This window comes from Neophocaena asiaeorientalis, unplaced genomic scaffold, assembly GCF_003031525.2.
Source record: "Neophocaena asiaeorientalis asiaeorientalis breed wild unplaced genomic scaffold, Neophocaena_asiaeorientalis_V1.1 scaffold134, whole genome shotgun sequence".
Classification (NCBI taxonomy): Eukaryota; Metazoa; Chordata; class Mammalia; order Artiodactyla; family Phocoenidae; genus Neophocaena; species Neophocaena asiaeorientalis.
Window position 1 is genome coordinate 27,998,325 of NW_020185339.1, and position 21,925 is coordinate 28,020,249.

The window sequence follows — 21,925 nt, forward strand, 5'->3', positions numbered from 1 at the left end:
AAAAAAAAAAAAAAAAAAAAAAAAAAGTTGGAAAATCAGAGAATCAACTACAGGAAATTTTAAAGAAATAAAAAATACTGTAGGGACTTCCCTGGTGGCACAGTGGTTAAGAATCCGCCTGCCAATGCAGGGGACACGGGTTTGAGCCCTGGTCCTGGAAGATCCCACATGCCGTGGAACAACTAAGCCCATGCACCATAGCTACTGAGCCTGTGCTCTAGAGCCCGTGAGCCACGACTACTGAAGCCCATGCACCTAGAGCCTGTGCTCCACAATAAGAGAAGCCACCACAATGAGAAGCCCGTGCACCACAACCAAGAGTAGCCCCTGCTCACCGCAACTGGAGAAAGCCCCCATGCAGCAATGAAGACTCAACACAGCCAAAAGTAAATAAATAAATTAAAAAAAAAATACTGTAAGAGTGTAAATTGGTTCTACCTAATAAGTAAATGGATATACTCTTCGATACAGATAATTTAGTTCTAGGGTATTATCCTAAAGTTATAATTGCATATATAAACAGAAAAACAGTGGTATAACAGCAGAATAGGCTCTATGCGTAGGTACCTCCACTGCATCAATAATTAAGCAAGAAAGAGTGCTTGTACACTTATAACTAGGTGAGTGCTTGACAAAAGGAGAGGCTGCTGATCTTTTCTAAGTGAGCAGTATATAAAAGTAGCTACCATCCCTGCCCCTCAGTAGCTTGTGTTCCTGGAGTGGCTGGCTGGTGCCAAGGCATGTAGTGGGGACTTTGTTCTCCAAAAATTGAGGGTGCACTGTGGTTGGTCTGGTGGATTCCTGAGAAATCAGTGCCCATGCTTGCCTTAGTTTTGATTCACAGCAGCACTGGTGACTGACTTAAAAGAACAAAATCCTTTGCCATCAGTACTACCCTATTCAGAGCCAGACATTTATGGAAATCTTTTTTAGGTCACATGCCAAATGCAGAGATAATGGAACAGAAATTTCAGTGACCACAAACAACAAGGAATATATATTTTGTGAAAATAATATGGAAAAGTCACAAATGAACAGCTATAGCCCTCAACAAGCAAAAAATCAGTAATATATGAGGAGCAGGAGAATCAGATTTCCAGAGTTAACACTTTACACTACCTTGGCATGTCTAATTCTCAAAAAAAATTACAAAACACACAAGGAAACAAAAACCTATGGTCCATTCACAGGAAAAACAGAATTTGATAGAAACCATCCTGAGGAAGCTCAGACATTAGAATTACTGGCCAAAGACGTTAAATCAACGATCTTAAGTATACTCAATAAGCTAATGAAAACCATGGACAAACCTAATAGCAATCAGGAAAAAGATGTATAAACAAAAAGATAAAAGGTAATCAGTACACCTACCCTTTAAGAAATGCTAACAGGAGTTGTTCAAGGTGAAATGAAAAGACACCAAACAATCAAAGCCATAAGAAGAAATAAAGAACACTGGTAATTACATAGGTAAATTAAAAAAATATTATTGTACAGTTGTCCCTTGGTATCCACAGAGGACTGGTTGCAGAACCTAGAAATACAAAGGGCTGACTGCACCTTTGGTATGTGACTCCTCTTTTTTCCTTATATGATTCAAAAGAAAAATGAACAAAACAATATAAAGTGATACCACAATGGGCACACATATAAAGATGTAACCTGTGACAATAAGAATATAAAGGGGGATGGACAGAGAAGTATAGAAGCAGAGTATTTGTACACTACTGAAACTAAATTGGTATTATTCAAATGAGGTTGTTATATATTTAAGATGTTAATTGTAACCCCCGAGAACCACTAAAAAAAAACAAAACAAAACTTAAAAGTATACAGAATAGGAAAGGATATCAAAATAGTTACATTACAAAATTTCAAAAAAGGCAATAATGGAGGAATTCAGGGGGAAGAGACATTTAGGACACACAGAAAACAAATACCTAAATGGCAGAAGCATTCCCTACTTATCAGTAAGAACTTTAAATGTAAATGTCTTAAACTCTCCTCTTAAAAGGCAGACACTGGTGGGTTGAAAAAAAAAACAATATTCATCCATATGCTGTCTGTAAGAGATTCCTTTTAGATTCAAAGACATTGAAATTAACAGAACTGAAAAGGGTATTCCAAGCAAATAGTAATCAAAATACAGCTAAGATGACTATATTACTATTATGCAAAACAAAGTCAAAAAAGGTTATCAGAAACAAAGGAGATTATATATTGATAAAAGGTTCAATCCAGCAAAAAGATAGAACAATTATAAACATACATGCATCTACCAAGAGAGCCCCAAAATATGTAAAGCAAAAACTGACAGAACTGAAAGGATAGACAGTTCTGCAATAATAGAGACTTCAATAACCCACTTTCAATAATGAATAATAACAAAACAGAAAAGCAATAAACAGGGACTTCCCTGGTGGCACAGTGGTTAAGATTCCATGCTCCCAATGCAGGGGGCCCAGATTCGATTCCTGGTCAGGGAACTAGATCCCACATGCATGCTACAACTTAGAGTTTGCATGCCACAACTAAGGAGCCCTCCTGCCACAACTAAGACCCAATGCAACCAAATAAATAAATAAAATAAAAGCAATAAACAAACAGGGAACTTGAATAACACTACAAACACTGACAGACAGTACTCTAAACACCAGAGTATATATTTTTATCAAGTGTACATGGAACATTCTCTATGAGAGACCAAAACTGGTTTTAATAAATTTCGAAAGACTGATATCTTACAAAGTATCTCCTCTGTCCACAATGGAATGAAACTAGAAATCAGTGACAGAAGGAAAACTAGAAAATTCACAAATTAAACAACACACGTTCTTAACCAATGGGTCAAAGATGAAATCGCAAGAGAAATTAGAAAATAATTTGAGATGAATGAACACAAAACACAACATATCAGAACTTACTGGATGTATTAGCCATAAAAAGGAACAAAACTGGGTCATCTGTAGAGATGTGGATGGACCCAGAGACTGTCATACAGAGTGAAGTAAGTCAGAAAGAGAAAAACAAATATCGTGTGCTTCCCTGGTGGCACAGTGGTTGAGAATCTGCCTGCCAATGCAGGGGACATGGGTTCGAGCCCTGGTCCGGGAAGATCCAACATGCCGCAGAGCAACTGGGCCCATGAGCCACAACTACTGAGCCTGCGCGTCTGGAGCCTGTGCTCCGCAACAAGAGAGGCCACAACAGTGAGAGGCCCGCGCACTGCGATGAAGAGTGGCCCCCGCTCGCCACAACTAGAGAAAGCCCTCGCACAGAAATGAAGACCCAACACAGCCAAAAATAGATAAATAAAAATTTTAAAAATCGTATATTAATGCATATATGCGGAATCTAGAAAAATGGTACAGATGAACCAGTTTGCAAGGTAGCAACAGAGACACAGACGCAGAGAACATACATATGGACACCAAGGGGGGAAGGGGGGTGGGTTGAACTGGGAGATGGGAATTGACATATATACACTAATATGTATAAAAATGAGAACCTGCTGTATAGCACAGGGAACTCCACTGTACAGTAGAAATGAAGACAACATTGTAAAACAACTATAACCCAATAAAAAAGAACTTACTGGATGTTATAAAAACAGTGCAAAGAGGGAAACTTATAGCTATAAGCACCTATGTTAACAAAGAATGATCTCAAAGCAATAACCTAAGCTACCACCTAAAAACTAGAAAGAAGCAAACTAAAACCAAAGATAGCAGGAGGAAATAATAAAGATTAGAATGGAGATAAAAAGAACAGAAAAATGACAGAAAAATCAATGAAACTGAATGCTGGTTCTTTGAAAAGATCAAGAAAATGAACAAACCTTTAGCTAGACTGACTAAGAAAGGTTAAAGATTCCAATTCCTAAATCAGAAATGAGAACTAAAATCAGACCCAAGTACTGATTTTACAGAAATAAAAATAATACAAGAGAACAGTGTAAACAAAGGCAGATCAACATGTGGATAACCTAGACGAAACGGACAGATTCCTAGAAACACACAAACTACAAAAACTGACCCGAGAAGGTGTAAATTTGAATAAACCTTTAAGAAGGAGGTTGAATCAGTGATTTTAAAATTTCAAAGAGGCCATATGATCCAGCAATCCCACTCCTGGACATATATCCAGACAAAACTATAATCTGAAAAGATACGTGCATCCCTATGTTCATAACAGCACTATTTACAGCAGCCAAGACATGGAAACAACCTAAATGCCCATTGACAGATGAATGGATAAAGAAGATGTGAGATACACACACACACACACACACACACACACACACACACATACACACACACGGAACATTACTCAGCCATAAAGAAAGAATGAAATAATGCCATCTGCAGCTACATGGATGGACCTAGAGATTATCACACTAAGTGAAATCAGTCAGAAAGAGAAAGACAAATAGCGTATGATATCACTTATATGTGGAATCTAAAATATGACACAAATGAACTTATCTATGAAACAGAGTCATATATGTAGGGAGCAGACTTGTAGCTGCCAAGGGGGAGGAGGGGTGAGGGAGGGTTGGATTGGGAGTTTGGGACTAGCAGATGGGAACTATTATATACAGAATGGATAGACAACAAGATTCTATTGTACAGCACAGGGAACTATATTCAATATCCTGTAATAAACCATAATGAAAAAGAAAAGAAAAATTTCACCAATCCTTCTCAATTAGCACCAATCCTTCTCAAACTCTTCCAAAAAAATTGAAGACGAAGAAACACTTCCTAACTCATTCTAAGAGGCCAGTATTACTCTGATAAAACAGACAAAGACACTACAAGGGGGGGAAAAACCTACAGGCCAATATCCCTTATGAATATAGATTTTAAAAATCCACAAAAAAATACTAGCAAATTCAACTTGTCAGGAGTTAAGAGTATACATCTTGACCAAGTGGGATTTATTCCAGAAATGGGAGTGGGAGGGTGGGGAGGGAGGATGGGAGGTGGGGTGGTTCAACGTAAGAAAATCAACGTAATATGGCACAGTAACAGAACAAAGGAAAACCACACATGATCATCTCAATTGATACAGAAAAAGCATTTCAAAGAATTCCACACTTTCAAGGTAAGAATACTCAAACTGGGAAGGGAAGGGAACTTCATCAACATGACAAAGGCCGTATGTGAAAAGCACATAGTTGATATCACACTCAGTGGTAAACGACTGATGGTTTTTCCCCTAAGATCAAGAACAAGACAAGGATGCCCACTTTTGCCATTTCGCTCAACAGAGTATTGGGAGTTCTAGCCAGAGCAATTAGGCAAGAAAAAGTAATAAAAGACATCCAAACTAGAAAGGAGAAGTAAAATGATCTGTTTGTAAATGACATGATCTTACATGTAGAAAATTCTTAAAGAATCAGACCCCCACCCCCACCCCCCAAAAAAGTCAGATCTAATCAACTAGTACAGCAAAGATGCAGGATATAAAATCAACACTCAAAATGGTTGTATTTCTATACACTAGGAACGAACAATCTGAAAAGGAAATTATGAAAATTCCGTCGACAACAGTATCAAAAAGAACAAAATACTTAGGAATACATCACCTATACAATGAAAACTATTACAAATTGCTGAAAGAAATGAAAAACCTAAATAAATAGAATGAAACCCATGTTCATAGACTGGAGGACTCAATATTGTTAAGATGACAACAATATTCAAATGATATACAGACTCAGTGTACTATCAAAGTCCCAATGGCATTTGCTTGGAGAAACAGAAAACTCCAACCTAAAATTCATATGAAATTTCAAGTGGCCCTGAATACCCTCAACAGTATTAAAAAAGAACAGTAAAATTGAACAGCTCATACTTCTTGTTTTCAAATCTTACTACAAAGCTACAGTAATTGAAATAGTGTGGTACTGGCATAAAGACAGACATACAGATCAATTAAATGGAAATAGAGAACCCAGAAATAAACCCAGCTCCTCCCATGGACACACCAAATTTACAAGGACTTACAGAACAAGTATCTATGACAACAACCCGAAGACTAGCAGAAAAGATTTTCCACAACTAAAGACATGAAAAAGGAAGCATGAGATGGGTAGAATGGGTGGAAATGAGACATAGTCAGGACCCAAACCCCCTGGTTGGTGACCCACAAACAGGAAGAATATCACAATTGTAGAGTTCCTCCCCCAAGGAGCAAGGGGTCCAAATGCCACATTGGGCTCCCCAGGCTGAGGGTCCTAAAACAAGAAGATGAGGCACCAGGTCTGGCTTTGAAAATCAGTGGAGCTTGCATACTGGACACTGAGAAGATTGTAGGAAACAGAGAATCTGCTCCTAAAGGGTGGACGCAAAAATCTCACCCACCCAGGACCAGACAGTCGGCTACACAAGGGAATTCTACAAAACATTTAATGACGCATTAACACCTATTCCTCTTAAACTATTCCAAAAAATTGAAGGAGGAATGCTTCTGAGCTTATTCTATGAGGCCAGCATCACCTAGATACCAAAACTAGACACAAAAAAAGAAAACTACAGGCCAATATCACTGATGAACATGGATGCTAACATCCTCAACAAAATATTAGCAAACAGGAGTCAACAATACATTAAATAGATCACACATCATGATCAAGTAAGATTTATCTCAGGGATCAAGGATGGTTTAATATCTGCAAATAAATCAATATGATATATCACTTTAACAAACTGAACATAAAAATCATATGATCATCTCAACAGATGTAGAAAAAGCTTTTGAAAATTAAACATTTAACATTTATGATAAAAACTCCCAATAAGTGGGTATATAAGGAACATACCTCAACATAATAAAGGCTATATATGACAAACCCACAGCCAACATCATACTCAATGGCAAAAAGCTGAAGCATTTCCAGTAAGTTAAGGAACATGACAAGGATGCCCACTCTTGCCAGTTTTATTCAATATAGTACTGGAAGTCCTAGCCATAGCAATAACAAGGAAGAGAAATAAAAGGAATTCAAATTGGAAAGGAAGCAGTAAAACTGTCACTGTTTGTAAATGACATGATACTATATATAGAAAAACCTAAGGATGCTATCAAAAATCTATTAAAATAAATGAATTCAGTACAGCTGTAGGATACAAAACTAATACACAGAAATCTGTTGCCCTTCTATACATTAATAATGAACTATCAGAAAGAGATTTTAAGAAAACAATCCCATTTATAACTGCATCAAAAAATAAAATATCTAGGGCTTCCCTGGTGGCGCAGTGGTTGAGAGTCCGCCTGCCAATGCAGGGGACGCGGGTTCGTGCCCCGGTCCAGGAAGATCCCACATTCCGCGGAGCGGCTGGGCCCGTGAGTCATGGCCGCTGAGCCTGCGCGTCCGGAGCCTGTGCTCCGCGACGGGAAAGGCCACAACAGTGAGAGGCCCGCGTACCGCAAAAAATAAAAATAAAAAAATAAATAAATAAAATAAAATAAAATAAAATATCTAACCAAAGAGGTAAACGACTTATACTCTGAAAACTATAAGGCATTGATGAAAGAAACCAAAGATGACACAAACAAACGAAATGGCACACCATGCTCATGGACTGAAGAATTAATATTGTTAAAATGACCAAACTAAGCAAGGCAATCTATAGATTCAAAGCAATCTCTATCAAAATATCAAGGGCGTTTTTCACAGAAATAGAACAGTAATTCTAAACTCTGTATGGATACCAAAAGATCTCAAATACCAAAGCAATCTTGAGGAAGAAATACAGAGCTGGAGGTATTTCGCTCCCAGATTTCAAACTATATTACAAAGCTTCAATAATCAAATAGTATGGTGCTAGCTCAAATACAGACACACAGATCAATGAAACCAGAGAGAGCCCAGAAATAAATCCACACATATTTGGCCTATTAATCTATGGCAAAGGAGGCAAGAATAAACAATGAGGAAAAGACAGCCTCTTAAAGAGAGCTGGGAAAACTGGATAGCTTCATGCAAAAGAATCAAATTGGGGCTTCCCTGGTGGCGCAGTGGTTGAGAGTCCACCTGCCGATGCAGGGGACACGGGTTCGTGCCCCGGTCTGGGAAGATCCCACGTGCCGCGGAGTGGATGGGCCCGTGAGCCATGGCTGCTGAGCCTGTGCGTCCGGAGCCTGTGCTCCACAACGGGAGAGGCCACAGCAGTGAGAGGCCCGCGTACCGCAAAAAAAAAAAAAAAAAAAAAAGAAAAATGAAAACAAAAAAAGAATCAAATTGGACTACATTCTCACACCATATACAAATGGGCAGAGGACCGGAATACAGGCTTTTTATTCCCCCAAAGAAGACACACAGATGGCCACAGACAGAAAAGATGCTCCACATCACTATAATCAGAGAAATGGAAATCAAAACCACAATGAGATACCACCTCAAAACCGTCAGATGGCTATCATCAAAAAGACAACAAATAACAAGTGTTGGCGAAGATGTGGAGAAAAGGGAACCCTTGTGCACTTGTAGGATTGTAAATTGGTGCAGCCACTATGGAAAAACAGTATGGAGCTTCCTCAAGAAATTAAAAATGGAACTCCTATAGGATCCAGCAAATTCACTTCTGGGTATTTACCCAAGGAAATCAAAACTACTAATTCCAAAAGATATATGCACCCTTATATTCACTGCAGCATTATTTACAACAGCCAAGATATGGAAGCAACCTAAGTCCCCATCAATAGATGAATGGATAAAGAAGATGTGATATATACACACAGTGGAGTATTACTCAGCCATAAAAAAAGAAATCTTGCCATTTGTGACAACATGGATGGATCTAGAGGGTAATTATGCTAAGTGAGGTAAGACAGAGAAAAGCAAATACCACATGATCTCACTTATATGTGGAAACTAAAAAATAAAACAAACAAAACAAAATGAAAACAGACTCATAGATACAGAGAACATTTGGGTAATTGACGGAGGGGAGGGGGTTGTGGGGCAGGTAAATAGGTGAATGGAATTAAGAGGTACAAGCCTCCAGTTATACAATAAATAAGCCATGGGGATGTAATATACAGCATAAAGAATATGGTCAGGGAGTTCCCTGCTGGTCCAGTGGTTAAGACTCCACGCTCCCAATGCAGGGGGCCCGGGTTTGATCCCTGGTCGGGGAACTAGATCCCGCACGCGTGCCGCAACTAAGAGTCCACGTGCCGCAACTAAGAAGCCTGTATGCCGCAACTAAAGTCCGCATGCCACAATGAAGATCCCACGTGCCCCAACTAAGAGCCAGCACAGCCAAAATAAATGAATGAATGAATATTTTTTAAAAAGAATATGGTTAAATAATATCGTATTAACTTTGCATGGGGACAGATGGTTACTAGACTTAACACAGTGATCATTTCATAATGTATGCAAATGTCAAATCACTATGTAGTATACCTGAAATGAACATAATATTGTACATCAACTATATTTCAATTAAAAGGAAAGGCTAATATTATAAAACCCTTAGAAAACATAGGGGAAACATTTCATGATCTTGGATTTGGCAACAATTTATGAAGTATGGCAACAAAAGCATAGATAACAAAAAAATTAATTGGACTTCATAAAAATTAAAAGCTTTTGAGCCTCAAAGACACTTCAAGAGAGTAAAAAAGATAACCCACAAAATGGGAGAAAATATTTTCAGATCATATATCTGACAAGAGTTTAATATCCAGAATATATAAAGATCTGGTACAGCTCAACAACAAATAACCCAATTTAAAAAATGGTCAAAGGACTTGAACAGACATTTCTCCAAAAAAGACATATAAATGGCAAAGAAGCACATGAAAAGATGCCCGATATCATATGCCACTAGGAAAATGAAGCACAAAACCATGATGAGATACCACTTTCTACCCATTAGGATGAGGGCTTTATCCAAAAAGCAAAAATAACAAGTGTTGTTAAGGATGTAGAAAAATTTGAATCCTCCTCCATTGCTGGTGGGAATGTAAAAGGATACAACTGCTTTGGAAAACAGTTATGCACTCCTCAATATGTTAAACATATAATTATCGTATTACCCAGTAATTCCTGGTATATACCCAAAAGAGTTGAAAGCGGGGACTCAGATAGTTGTGCAGCATTATTCACAGTAATCCAAAGATGGAAGCAACCCAAGCATCCTTCAATAGATAATGAATAAACAAAATGTGGTATATACATACAATGGAATATTATTCAGCCAATAAAAAGTAATGAAGTTTTCTGACACATGCTCCACATAGATGAAGCTGGAAAATATTATGCTAAGTGAAATAAGCCAGATACAAAAGGACAAATATTGCATGATTACATTTATATGTGGTATCTAAAATAGGTACATTCAGAAAGACAGAGACTAGAAGGGAAGTTACCAGCAGCTGGGAAGAATGGGAAGTTATGGTTTCATGGGTATAGAGTTTCTGGGGATGCTGCAAAGTTCTGGAAATAAATACCGGTAATGGTTGCACAGCAATGTGAATGTACTAAACGCCGCTGGGTTAGCTGTACACTTAAAAAGGGTAAATTGTATGTATGCATATTTTATCACAATTAAAAACACTTTTAAAGAAAGCATATGTTACAAATTATTTGTAAATAGAACAACAACTTAATAATTAAATCACGGAACAATATTAAATGTATACCTGTAACAATGGTGAATGAAAAGATCTATTATGAGAAAAGAATAGGCGTGTATATACTATACATTTCCATTCACGTAAAGACAGAAAGAAAATTCCTAGATAGGTGCAGAAAAAACTGCTCTCTCATCACCTCTAGGGAAAATGACTGGAGGAATCTGGGACAGGGAGATTTAATTAACTTATTTACTATAAATCATTTGACTTTCTTACCACATATAGGTATTACTTTCACACTTAAAATAATGTGGAGGATGGACTGTAAGGAGGGGAAAGCTGAAGGCCTAACAGCTAAAAGGCTATTCCAATTGCTCAAGCCTAAACAATGGTAGTAATGATTGAAAGAAGTTTTGAAGGCAGATTTCATGGGATGTGAGAACAGATTAGACATGTAAACTGTGAGCAAGTGTCATCAACGACAATTTCCTGGTTCCCAAATGGCTGAGTATTAATGCAGTGATGCAGTTAATTGAAATGAAAGTACTGAGAATGTTTTCCACCTTTGTTACTAAAAAATTATTCCTGCTCCTAAGAGCAGGATTAAGATCTATGATTATCTTACACATTGTCAATCAGCATCTAACTTAAACTTCATGCTGTCTGAAGTTATACTTCTAGAAGAAACTGCTGTTTACAAAGTATTTTGACATTCTATCACTAATTTCCTGAAATAGCATTTCATATGAGCCAGAAATTTCTTTAAAATCATTATGGGTTTTATAAAATGTTATTCATCTTTGTTTGTTAATAGACAGACAACAAAAACCTTCTTGTCTCATGATGGACTAACAAATGTTTCTTACCATGATTGGCTTGCCCTGAAATGTCTTAACTTCTTCTCTTAAGTATTTAAAAGCCTGTTAACAAAACAGGAAGGAACTTTCATTAGCATTCAAACATTTCATTAAAGCCATCATTATTCTATCAAGAGAGTTTTGGTAATTGCAACTATCTCTAAACTAAACAATAAAAAATTCTGAAGATGATCCCATTATGCAGGTGACAGGGAATGAAAAAGTAAAAATTTAAGACTTCAGCTACAGTTCACATTTATTGTATATTAAACTACTATGGATTACTACTGACACATACTCACAAAATTCAAAACAGACCCAAAATATCACTACATATCAATTTTAAAATGGGTTCGGAGGGCCTTCTAAGATGAAGAATTAAAAAAAAAAAAATCAGTACAAGGTTTTAAAAGGCTATTATAGAAATTTTTGTTTCAAAGGAATATTACTTTTCTTATCTTTAAATAGGCCATGATAACAATTAAGAGTAAAATCATTATGTCAAAATACCAAGAATCAGAACGGAAGTTATATATATTGCGGGCCTACTCTGTAATAGAAATACTAACTACTGAGTACATGGTCTCTGATTCCCATGTTAATTTAATAATTGTTAATATTTTTACTGATAGGAAACAAACTGTTCTTAAATTGAAACAAAAAAAGCTTTAAGAAGATCATCAAAAAGGAAACCAATTAATAAGCAACACCAAAAAGGTGAACAAGGTTCTCCAAAGTCTTTACAAACATTACTGTAAGCACACATTTTTCTCAATTAAAATATACACTACTGCTTTTATCACCAGGACTTCAAATCAGAAAAGTTTTCTTCTCACCTGCTGTGCATCTGTGTCTGACTGGAAAGTGATATACCAGTTGCTATTGTGTGCAAATTCACAGCTTATCACCTTGGGGCAGTTTTCATTTTTAAACAAAGCTTTTACTTCCTAAAAAAGAAAATCTTCGGTTAACTCTAAAAATATATCAAAAATGGGCATTTTTTTTCCTCTTCATGTCTTTTGGTCCTTTCTATTTCTTTACTTAGTAACTGTTTACGCCTTCTGCCCATTTTTCTGTTGAGTAGAATTATACTCTGAAACAAGAACATGCATAGTTATAGTGCAAATTTTGTGCATGATTTAGGGATGGAAGCTTATTTTATAATCAGCAAAACTGAAGTATTATTTCAATCCTAGTGGCAAGCTAAATTCTGCTTAAGAGTAAAGCTTTCCAGTCCTGTCACTGTCCAAAAAAAAGGTGTGGGTGGGTGGGGGGACTGTCCTACATCAACATTTTCTAGGTGCAAAGTATTTTTATGCATTTTCATTTAATCCAAATGCTCTGTCTACAACAGTCACAGACATGAACTGTGCATAGATATCTTGTTTTTCATAACTGATTTAATTAAAAACTAAAACTCAAAAAAATATATGGATTTAGAAAAAGATGATTATCAAAACTCAGAGGGACTTCCCTGGTGGCACAGTGGTTAAGAATCTGCCTGCCAATGCAGGGGACATGGGCTCGAGCCCTGGTCCGGGAAGATCCCACACGCTACAGAACAACTAAGCCCATGTGCCACACCTACTGAAGCCTGCACGCCTAGAGCCTGTGCTCCACAACAAGAGAAGCTACCACAATGAGAAGCACATGCACCACAACGAAAAGTAGCCCCTGCTCGCCGCAACTAGAGAAAGCCCGCGCGCAGCAACGAAGACCCAATGCAGCCAAAAAAGTAAACAAAAATAAATAAATCTATTAAAAATTACTGAAAATAAAATAAAATAAACAGTTAAGAATATTTAGTTTTAACAATACTAATGATTTACCTCTACTGGTGTTGTTTCGGGAATCTCTCTAAGAATTACAATACAACGCTTATGACTTGGTCTCACTTTCTCGCCCTTCTCATCAACTTGCACCATGGGAGAAGCTGAAATTTTAAAGAAGTTTCATTCAAAAGTGTAAAAATAGTGACATTAATAATTCCATTAAAAAATTATTCATTTCAATTTCCAACTGAATAAATTAGCAGAGGCTAACATCTTAAAGAAATTAAGTTGTAGAATCAAAGATCACAGTTACAATAAAGTATCTTCAGACTGATATGCAAAGAACATTGTCCAATGTTATTCATTGCACAAATACTCAGTGTACTTATTTTGTGACGTGGCACAGTGTTGGAGTTGAAAAGAAGCCTTTAAGGAGTATACAATATTTATATCTCATAGGGCACTTCCCTGTATACAATTACCAAATTCTTTATTTCAAGTAAAATCAATGTACTGCATTAGCCAAACACTACTCTAGGGAATGTAATGAGCTTTGATATGTGAAAAAATTCTCCTTAAAATTAAAGTCTGAGAAACACTTAAAACCAAGAATTATATATAAATGATTACAATCTTTCTTTCAGATGCTGGTTTTGAGTTAATATAGAATGAAGGTAGTACCACAAGCCAAAACTTTTATTTCTAGTCCCTTCAAAGGATAATATGTCACATCTTCCTGTGCAGGTAAGTAGAGAGAATAAAAGTAGTTGTTAAGGAGGAAGGCCTGTGTATAAGTGCTAGGTTTCAGCCCTTGGAGGTAGGAGATTCTGTCTCTTGGCAAATTCTTTAAATGTTGACAAGACTGGGTCATTTTAAGATCTGGTCAAACCAGATCAAGACTGGTTTGATCTGTACAAACCGATCAGAGATTTCATAAATGTTTTTATCCCTCTGACAATGGAAATCCCTACTCCCATGTAAGTCTATTACTGGACTTGCTTTATTTAACTTTCAAACATTTCAACGAATTTCAAAAAAAAAGTGAAGATCCACCTTTACTCAAGTAGTTAACAAAACCTGTATAAGAGAGGTTACCAAGAAATGCTGATATAAGACACAAACACCACTAAAAATTCTTAAGCCTCAATCTAAAATATAAATTCTTTACCAAACTTTGGAGCAGTGTTTGTCAAACTGCAGGTCGCAACTCTTTTAATAGGTTGTGAAAACAATTTTATAATAAAAGAAATGAACTCATTTCAAGCATTTAGTATTAATCTACTATTAACATTTCAGTTGTGTGTATGTGTGTATTGGGTTGTGATATAAAGTTTACTTATTACTTTTGTTCAAAAGTTTGAAACAGATTGCTTTACAGGGTGTGATAATGACACATATAGCTTTCTAATAGCCCAGAAAACAGAGGTTTAATTGCTTATACTTGAGTAAATGGGTATCAAGATGAACAACCAAGGTACAGAACTGATATACAAGCTATATATGTACCAGTCAGTAAAAACAGATAAATTATTAGCACAGAATAGCAAAAAATATGGAGTTAAAAACAATTTCCTGCATGATCAGAAGTCAAAAGAATATTTAATCTTTGATTTTAAAAGTAAGCTAAAAGGTAGGATTTACATACATCTCAACACTTCAAGAATTAGGTCAGGGTCTGTGGTCAGCTTTTTTATTTCTTCCATGTTGGCAACTGTCCAAATTGGGATGAACTGATCACTGTCCATTTGAGATATCAGGTAAAGATCCTTTGACAAATTTTCTCTGAAAGGAATAAGAGAAGCAACAGTCCTATAAAACAAACAAATCTTAAAAAGCACCTAAAGAAAAGAGATGCCTTATTCACTTTTGTCACTAAACCTAGGAAAACAAAATTATGCTATCAGAAATAACACAGTGAACTATGAAAATACGTAATATACAACAGATACATTCTAACAACTTCTGGAAAGTTTCTGAATCCCCAAATACATTGGGCCCAACAGTTTTGAACAAGGAATTTATGAAATTATATTGATGTGGAAAGAGGCTTAATATTAAAGTATATTACAAAATATTACATACAGTTTTGTTCCATCTTATAAATACCTTATCACTGATGTTAGAATATGCATATGGAGAAAATTGTAATGTAAACCATGAGTTGGATCATGGAGGATTTTCAGTTTCTTAATGTTTGCATTTTTTAATAGGTATGTTTGACTTTTTATTTAAATTTAAATAATAAAGTCAAAATAATAAATATAAAACATTTTAAATTAAGACAAAAGACTAAGATACATTTTTTAAAAAAGAAGATACAAATGCTCTATCTTACACATAAAATCTTGTTCAACAAACTGAAGGAGAATCAAATTCATGTCTTGTTATTTACATCAAACCTTTGAAGCAGTCTGGTTATAAATAGCTAGAAATCTTTGCTTAAAAGCCACCTTCTCAATGACTTCTCAATGACCACCTTATTCTGAAACCACCCAAGTACTCCTGATTCCCCTCTTCCCTTGCTTACTCCGCTCTACTTTTTTCCATAGCACTTATCACCTAACACACTTCTAAGCTGCTTATTTATTATGTTTATTGTTTTGTCTCCCCCAGTCAGAATACAGGTTCCACAAAGGATCTTTGTCATTCAAAATGACAAAGCCTTAGTACTTGGCAAAGAGTAGGGTCCATGCCTTTACATTCAAATTATACTAAAATAGAGTAGTAATTACCTTTTTAAGGTTACAATTGTCAACAAGTGGTGGTTATTTGTCTTGGAGGAAAAAAGAATAGAGAGGATACCAGTAACAGTTAAACTCACTTCAGCATAAAACAAAAAACAGGGCTTCCCTAGTGGCGCAGTGGTTAAGAATCCACCTGCCAATGCAGGGATCACGGTTCGAGCCCTGATCCGGGAATACCCCACATGCTGCAGAGCAACTAAGCCTGTTTGCCACAACTACTGAGCCTGCACTCTGGAGCCCACAAACCACAACTACTGAGTCCGTGTACCACAACTACTGAAGCCTTGGTGCCTAGAGCCCGTGTTCCGCAACAATAGAAGCCACCGCAATGAGAAGCCTGCGCACTGCAACGAAGAGTAGCCTCTGTTCTCTGCAACTAGAGAAAGCCTGCGCAGAGCAACGAAGACCCAAAAATAAAATAAATGAATTTATTTATTAAAAAAAAAGGAACATACTCGTCAACCAGATATTCTTTAATAACTTGAAAATAAGACAACAGTAAACATAATATTGTACAACTAAAAGGCTGTAGCCTAAATCAACTCAGACTTTCAGCCAGTCTCTCATAAAACAGTATGACACACCCTTAAAGAAACTACCTTGTCAGAAGTAAGTCAAATTAATAGATATATAACATCGAGGATTATGACTAGTACCTATTATGTTCATGACTAATACCTAATATGTCTTAGTGGCAATTCTACTGAGCTACAAATGGCAATTACCTGGCTGGTTTGAACTGTATCGTAGTTCTGAGTAGGATGTGATAGATCATGATAAGCCAGAGCTTGTGCTGCAACAACTAAAAAAACTTGGATAGATTACAAAAAAATCATGTTTTTGGAGATAAAAACTGTAGAAGCTACAAGGACAAAATGAAATTCCAGAAAGATAGTCTTTCTTTTCCAAGGATATCTGCAGGTCCTGGACCAGAAAGAAACTAGTAGAGCTTTATTTTAGGCAGTTGCACAAGACTGGTATTATGAATTGGAAGCTAAAGGAGCCCCCAATACACAGCTGATTTTCCTCCATATGACATTTACTGAGTTCTAAGGAGGAAGATGGAAGGCTGGGACCCTGAAAGATGGAAGGCTGAAAAAGCAGAGTAAAATCTTTGTGGTCTTGTGGAAGCCCCAGTAGAAGAAGGAACCTTGCATCAAACCTAAGACAGGTCTCCCTGACAAGACATTTGCCAGATTTTGAAGCTGTACAGGGTAAGAGGCTGAAGAGCTCATCTCAAACCTCTGAAGAACAGAACTAAATTTCCCTTGGTGTTTCACGACTGAGGTAACAGAAACCTGCCAACTTCTAAATCAAAAGCCTAAGAAGGTCATGCCTAAGGAACAGAGATAAATCAGAGGTGGATCGAGTCTAATTAAAGTGGCTGCTCAGCCCTGACTCAGCTCAATCCTTAACTGGATTGAAGAAATCAATCTGCTTCTGCTTATCAGAAGAAAGCTCAAATCTTGTCTAGAGAGAAAAATTATGGCACTGCAGCTTTCTAGTTTCTTTTATATGTAGTGCCCAGCATATGTAGTGTCCAAATTATAATCAAAATTTATAAGACATGCAAAAAGCCAGGAAATTGTGACAATCAAGAGAAAAAAAAACTCAAATATAAGCACACAAATGATCCAGCTAGTAGGCAAAGATTTTAAAATAACTATGACAAGTATGGGAGACAAAATGAATTGCATCATAGGTACAACTGACTAGAAGGGTCTTGTTTTCATAAAACGAGGGCCTGTACTAGACTATAAAGGCAAAGAAGAAAAAGGTGGAGAAGAAAAGGGAGATATTCAGGATGAAGAATCAATTAAAACTGAGTCAAGACTGTATTATATGTAAGGAAATAAAGAAGTCTATGATAAAATCCAGGTTTCTAGCTTACAAAATTGGTTTACTGGTCCTCCTCCAAAAAACAGAAGGCATTACATTTGCACGTATATCCAAACTTCTGTTTATTTTGGAAGGGGTAGTTCTACATACTGAAGGTTTATACATCTAAGCTATAAATATACCTACATAATTCTTAATTCTTATCTGTAAATAAGGTATCTTGAAATGTTTGCCTGAAGGAACTCTTTATTTAATAGAAGAAACTGGTAATATAAATTCTATACCCATCCACATCTTATTAAAAATAACTATGCTCAAAGATTACAAGAGCAAACTACTAAAAACATAGAGAACCCTAAAAATGAATATGATTATAGGAAAAATATCCAACAGAAATTTCATTATCTTTCTACTGGGACTAGACCCTTTACATAATCAACTGGAGACCACACCTTTAAATCTAGTTAAGAAATATACTGAAGAATGATACCAAAATACATCACCAAAGGAAATTAAAACCATTTTTCCATTCTATTTCATAGGTATTTCACATCTACTAATCAAACAATTCAAAACGGAGAAAGGTCAATTTAAAAATGATAGTGTACCGTGAGAAACAGAATTCTAATTGTTTCTTCAAACACTCTTTTAGTTCTTCTGTAGAAATTGCTGAGTTGCTTTCTCCTGATAGTAGAAAACAAGAGGGGAAATGTTAATACCTAATTACCATAGGTAGTAAACTTTACATATTGTTTTCAGAGTAAGCCACAAAGTATGCACAAATTAAAATCACCAGAAAACTGTATTTTTATTCTTTTTAGAATTCAGATACACACAAGGTCTACCTTTTAACCTATCTATTCTTCTTTCTTTAGACAGATTTCATATCAGTTTTTTTTGTGTGTGTGTGTGGTACGCGGGCCTCTCACTGTTCTGGCCTCTCCTGTTGGGGAGCACAGGCTCCCGACGCGCAGGCTCAGCGGCCATGGCTCACGGGCCCAGCTGCTCTGTGGCATGTGGGATCTTCCCGGACTGGGGCACGAACCCGCATCCCCTGCATTGGCAGGCAGACTCTCAACCACTACGCCACCAGGGAAGCCCTCATATCAGTTTTTAAATTACATATTTTATCAAGTAATTAACAAATCATCGGTAATACTAAAAGCACTTAGATACCATACTGTAAAACATTACCCTAAATACTTAAAAAAATGTGATAACTATTTATTCCTTTAATGAAAACTCAAAGAACAAAAGTAATAGTGGGGCTTCCCTGGTGGTGCAGCGGTTGGGAGTCCGCCTGCCGATGCAGGGGACACGGGTTCGTGACCTGGTCATGGGCCCGTGAGCCATGGCCGCTGAGCCTGCGCGTCCAGAGCCTGTGCTCCGCAACGGGAGAGGCCACAACAGTGAGAGGCCTGCGTACCACCAAAAAAAAAAAAAGAAAAAAGTAATAGTAATGTAGGGGCTTCCCTGGTGGCACGGTGGTTAAGAAACTGCCTGCCAATGCAGGGAACACGGGTTTGAGCCCTGGTCCGGGAAGATCCCACATGCCGTGGAGCAACTAAGCCCGTGCACCACAACTAACTACTGGGCCTGCACTTTAGAGCCCGTGAGCCACAACTACTGAGCCCTCAAGCCACAACTACTGAGCCCGTGAGATACAACTACTGAAGCCTGCACGCCTAGAACCTGTGCTCCGCAACAAGAGAAGCCACCGCAGTGAGAAGCCCACATGCCGCAACTAGAGAAAGCCCACACACAGCAACGAAGACCCAACGCAGCCAAAAAAACAAATAAATTTATATACATAAACAAAAGTAACAGTAATCTAAATTTGAAGACAGGAACTACACAAAGTGGGATACATATATGGCTCCACATCTGTACTATCGGTAGTAAATCTGATGTTAGTCACACTCCTTAAACTTCTATCTCTTAACAGACTTCTTGTTGCCAAGGGGAAGGTGGGGTAGGGGAGGGATGGACTGGGAGTTTGGGGCTAGTAGATGCAAACTATTATATAAAGAATGGATAAACAAGGTCCTACTGTATAGCACAGGAAACTATATTCAACATTCTGTGATAAAACATAATGGAAAAGAATATAAAAAAGAACGTGTGTATGTGTATGTGTGTGTGTGTGTGTGTGTGTGTATTATTGAATCCCTTTGCTGTACAGCAGAAATTAACACATTGTAAATCAACTATACTTCAATTAAAAAAAAACCCACTTCTATCTCTTAATGCTCTTTTCATTGCTTAATTTTAGAGCACTATATTTTCCTGTAAAGATAAATTTTGTGCATGATTTTACCACTTTGTCTTACTACTCAAGATTCAAAATATTAGATATTATATTAATTTCATTAAAAATGAAATAAGAAGCATTCTATTTCTATGTAGTATATGCAACCCTTCTAATATAAAATTCATTCACCCAAATGCTGGCTAAATGAATAATAACTTCATTTAAGCTTTCAGTGTTATTACAGCAAACTTTTAAAAATACCAATTGGTTGCCAATTCACTTAAACCAACTCTAAGTTCAAAGTAGCCAGGATAGGTATATTATAACAAGGAGGGAGCAAAACCTAACCACCTTAAATTATTATATGGAAATATCACCCCATTCTACTTCAGATATCAACTTACAAGCTGACCGACCTTAGAAATCTAATCCAGATATATATAATAAATAAACTGAGAACAAAGGTTTATATACCTTGACTAATGCCAGGGAACTAAGCAGTGACAGAGATGCCTACTCCCTATTACACTTATTTTCCAAAGAAACCCTTTAGAACTTAGAAAAATAAAGTTAGGTAATCAGGTTCTACAGTCTATCTTTAGTTTCTTTTAAATTTTATCCATTTTAAGTCCAAGCAATTAATAATCCATGCTAATTAAATGAATGTGAAAAAAAACATATCTCACAAGTTGAACTGTAGTAGAACTATGATATAACACAACCTTTTTCTCAAAATTAATCCCTGCAACCTCACATTTATAAATGCATTTCACACTGACAAAAGTGATGGGAAAATTGACAGAACTTGCGTTGATCCCAACTAATAGATCAAGAAACTTGGACTCTGAAAGATTGTAATTTAGGTCTCTTTTTTAACTATATTGACTGTTTTCTCCTTTCATCTTTAATTTCACACTTTCCTTTAATAAGATCTTTAAAATAAATATTCTTTTTAAATTACAATGTTCATGTTTGGCCATTTGAAAACAGTATTTATAAAAGTCACCTAATATTTCATTAACATAAACTTCTTTTCAAATAATAAAATAGACCAATCAATGCCATGTTTACTAGAACAATAATAAAGAGACTGGAGGGGGAAAAAGACTAGCATACTGCATTCTCATTTTAACAATAAAACCATAAAGTTTACCAGAAACATCATATATTTGGTAACTCAGATCTTCTGGTCCCAGAATCATTCCATCAGTTGATTCCTCAATGCCTGTAGTAGTTCTTGTGGTTTCACAAGATGAATACATTACTTCATATTCCTTACACATATCATCTGCAAGTTCTCTATTACCTGTATTAAAGAAAACATACTGGAAGTGAATAGTAATTCTTTAAAATCCTATCTTTAGGCACTCTGGGCACAACAAGATTTTAAAGAATTCTAGCAATTGGGAAAATATCCACAAGATTTTAAGTAAGAGTCCAAAGGAGGTAAGTTTGACCATTATGGATGAGCTAAAATGATTAACAATAGCTTAAACTTACATAGTACTATCTATGTATAAGACAGCTCCATGTACTTTATTCACTTAATTCTCAGAAAAACCAATGCCAAATTAATTGCTATTGTTAATGTTTTACAGATGAAGGCAACAAGCATGGAGAGGTTAAGTCATGTGCCTAAGATCAGTGAGTAAGTAACACTGGCAATGATGGTTGATCAAAACTAATTTAAAAATACCATATTGTACATGGGTTAAATGCTGAACCCAAAGATACAGCTACTGTCTGAAATTAGTGACAATCCATTCGTACTGGAAATAAACAAGAATGGTATACAAATTACATGTTAAACATTTATAAATATATTTTATCAAATAATCAAAGAATGTATTAAAAGTTCTATAAACT

At 36.4% G+C, this 21,925-nt stretch overlaps 1 protein-coding gene across 3 annotated transcripts in view; it reads right to left on the bottom strand.

The window, feature by feature from the left end:
- LARP4 (La ribonucleoprotein 4) overlaps positions 1 to 21,925 on the bottom strand; it is a 64,093-nt gene that overhangs the window by 24,789 nt on the left and 17,379 nt on the right. For all 3 annotated transcript variants that reach the window (XM_024736852.1, XM_024736854.1, XM_024736855.1), the window contains 6 exons: positions 21,213 to 21,365; positions 18,417 to 18,492; positions 14,871 to 15,007; positions 13,283 to 13,386; positions 12,290 to 12,400; positions 11,463 to 11,516 (listed from right to left, as the gene is read on the bottom strand). In XM_024736852.1, coding sequence (XP_024592620.1) covers positions 11,463 to 11,516; positions 12,290 to 12,400; positions 13,283 to 13,386; positions 14,871 to 15,007; positions 18,417 to 18,492; positions 21,213 to 21,365 — 635 coding nt within the window. The remainder of the gene's footprint in view (positions 1 to 11,462; positions 11,517 to 12,289; positions 12,401 to 13,282; positions 13,387 to 14,870; positions 15,008 to 18,416; positions 18,493 to 21,212; positions 21,366 to 21,925) is intronic.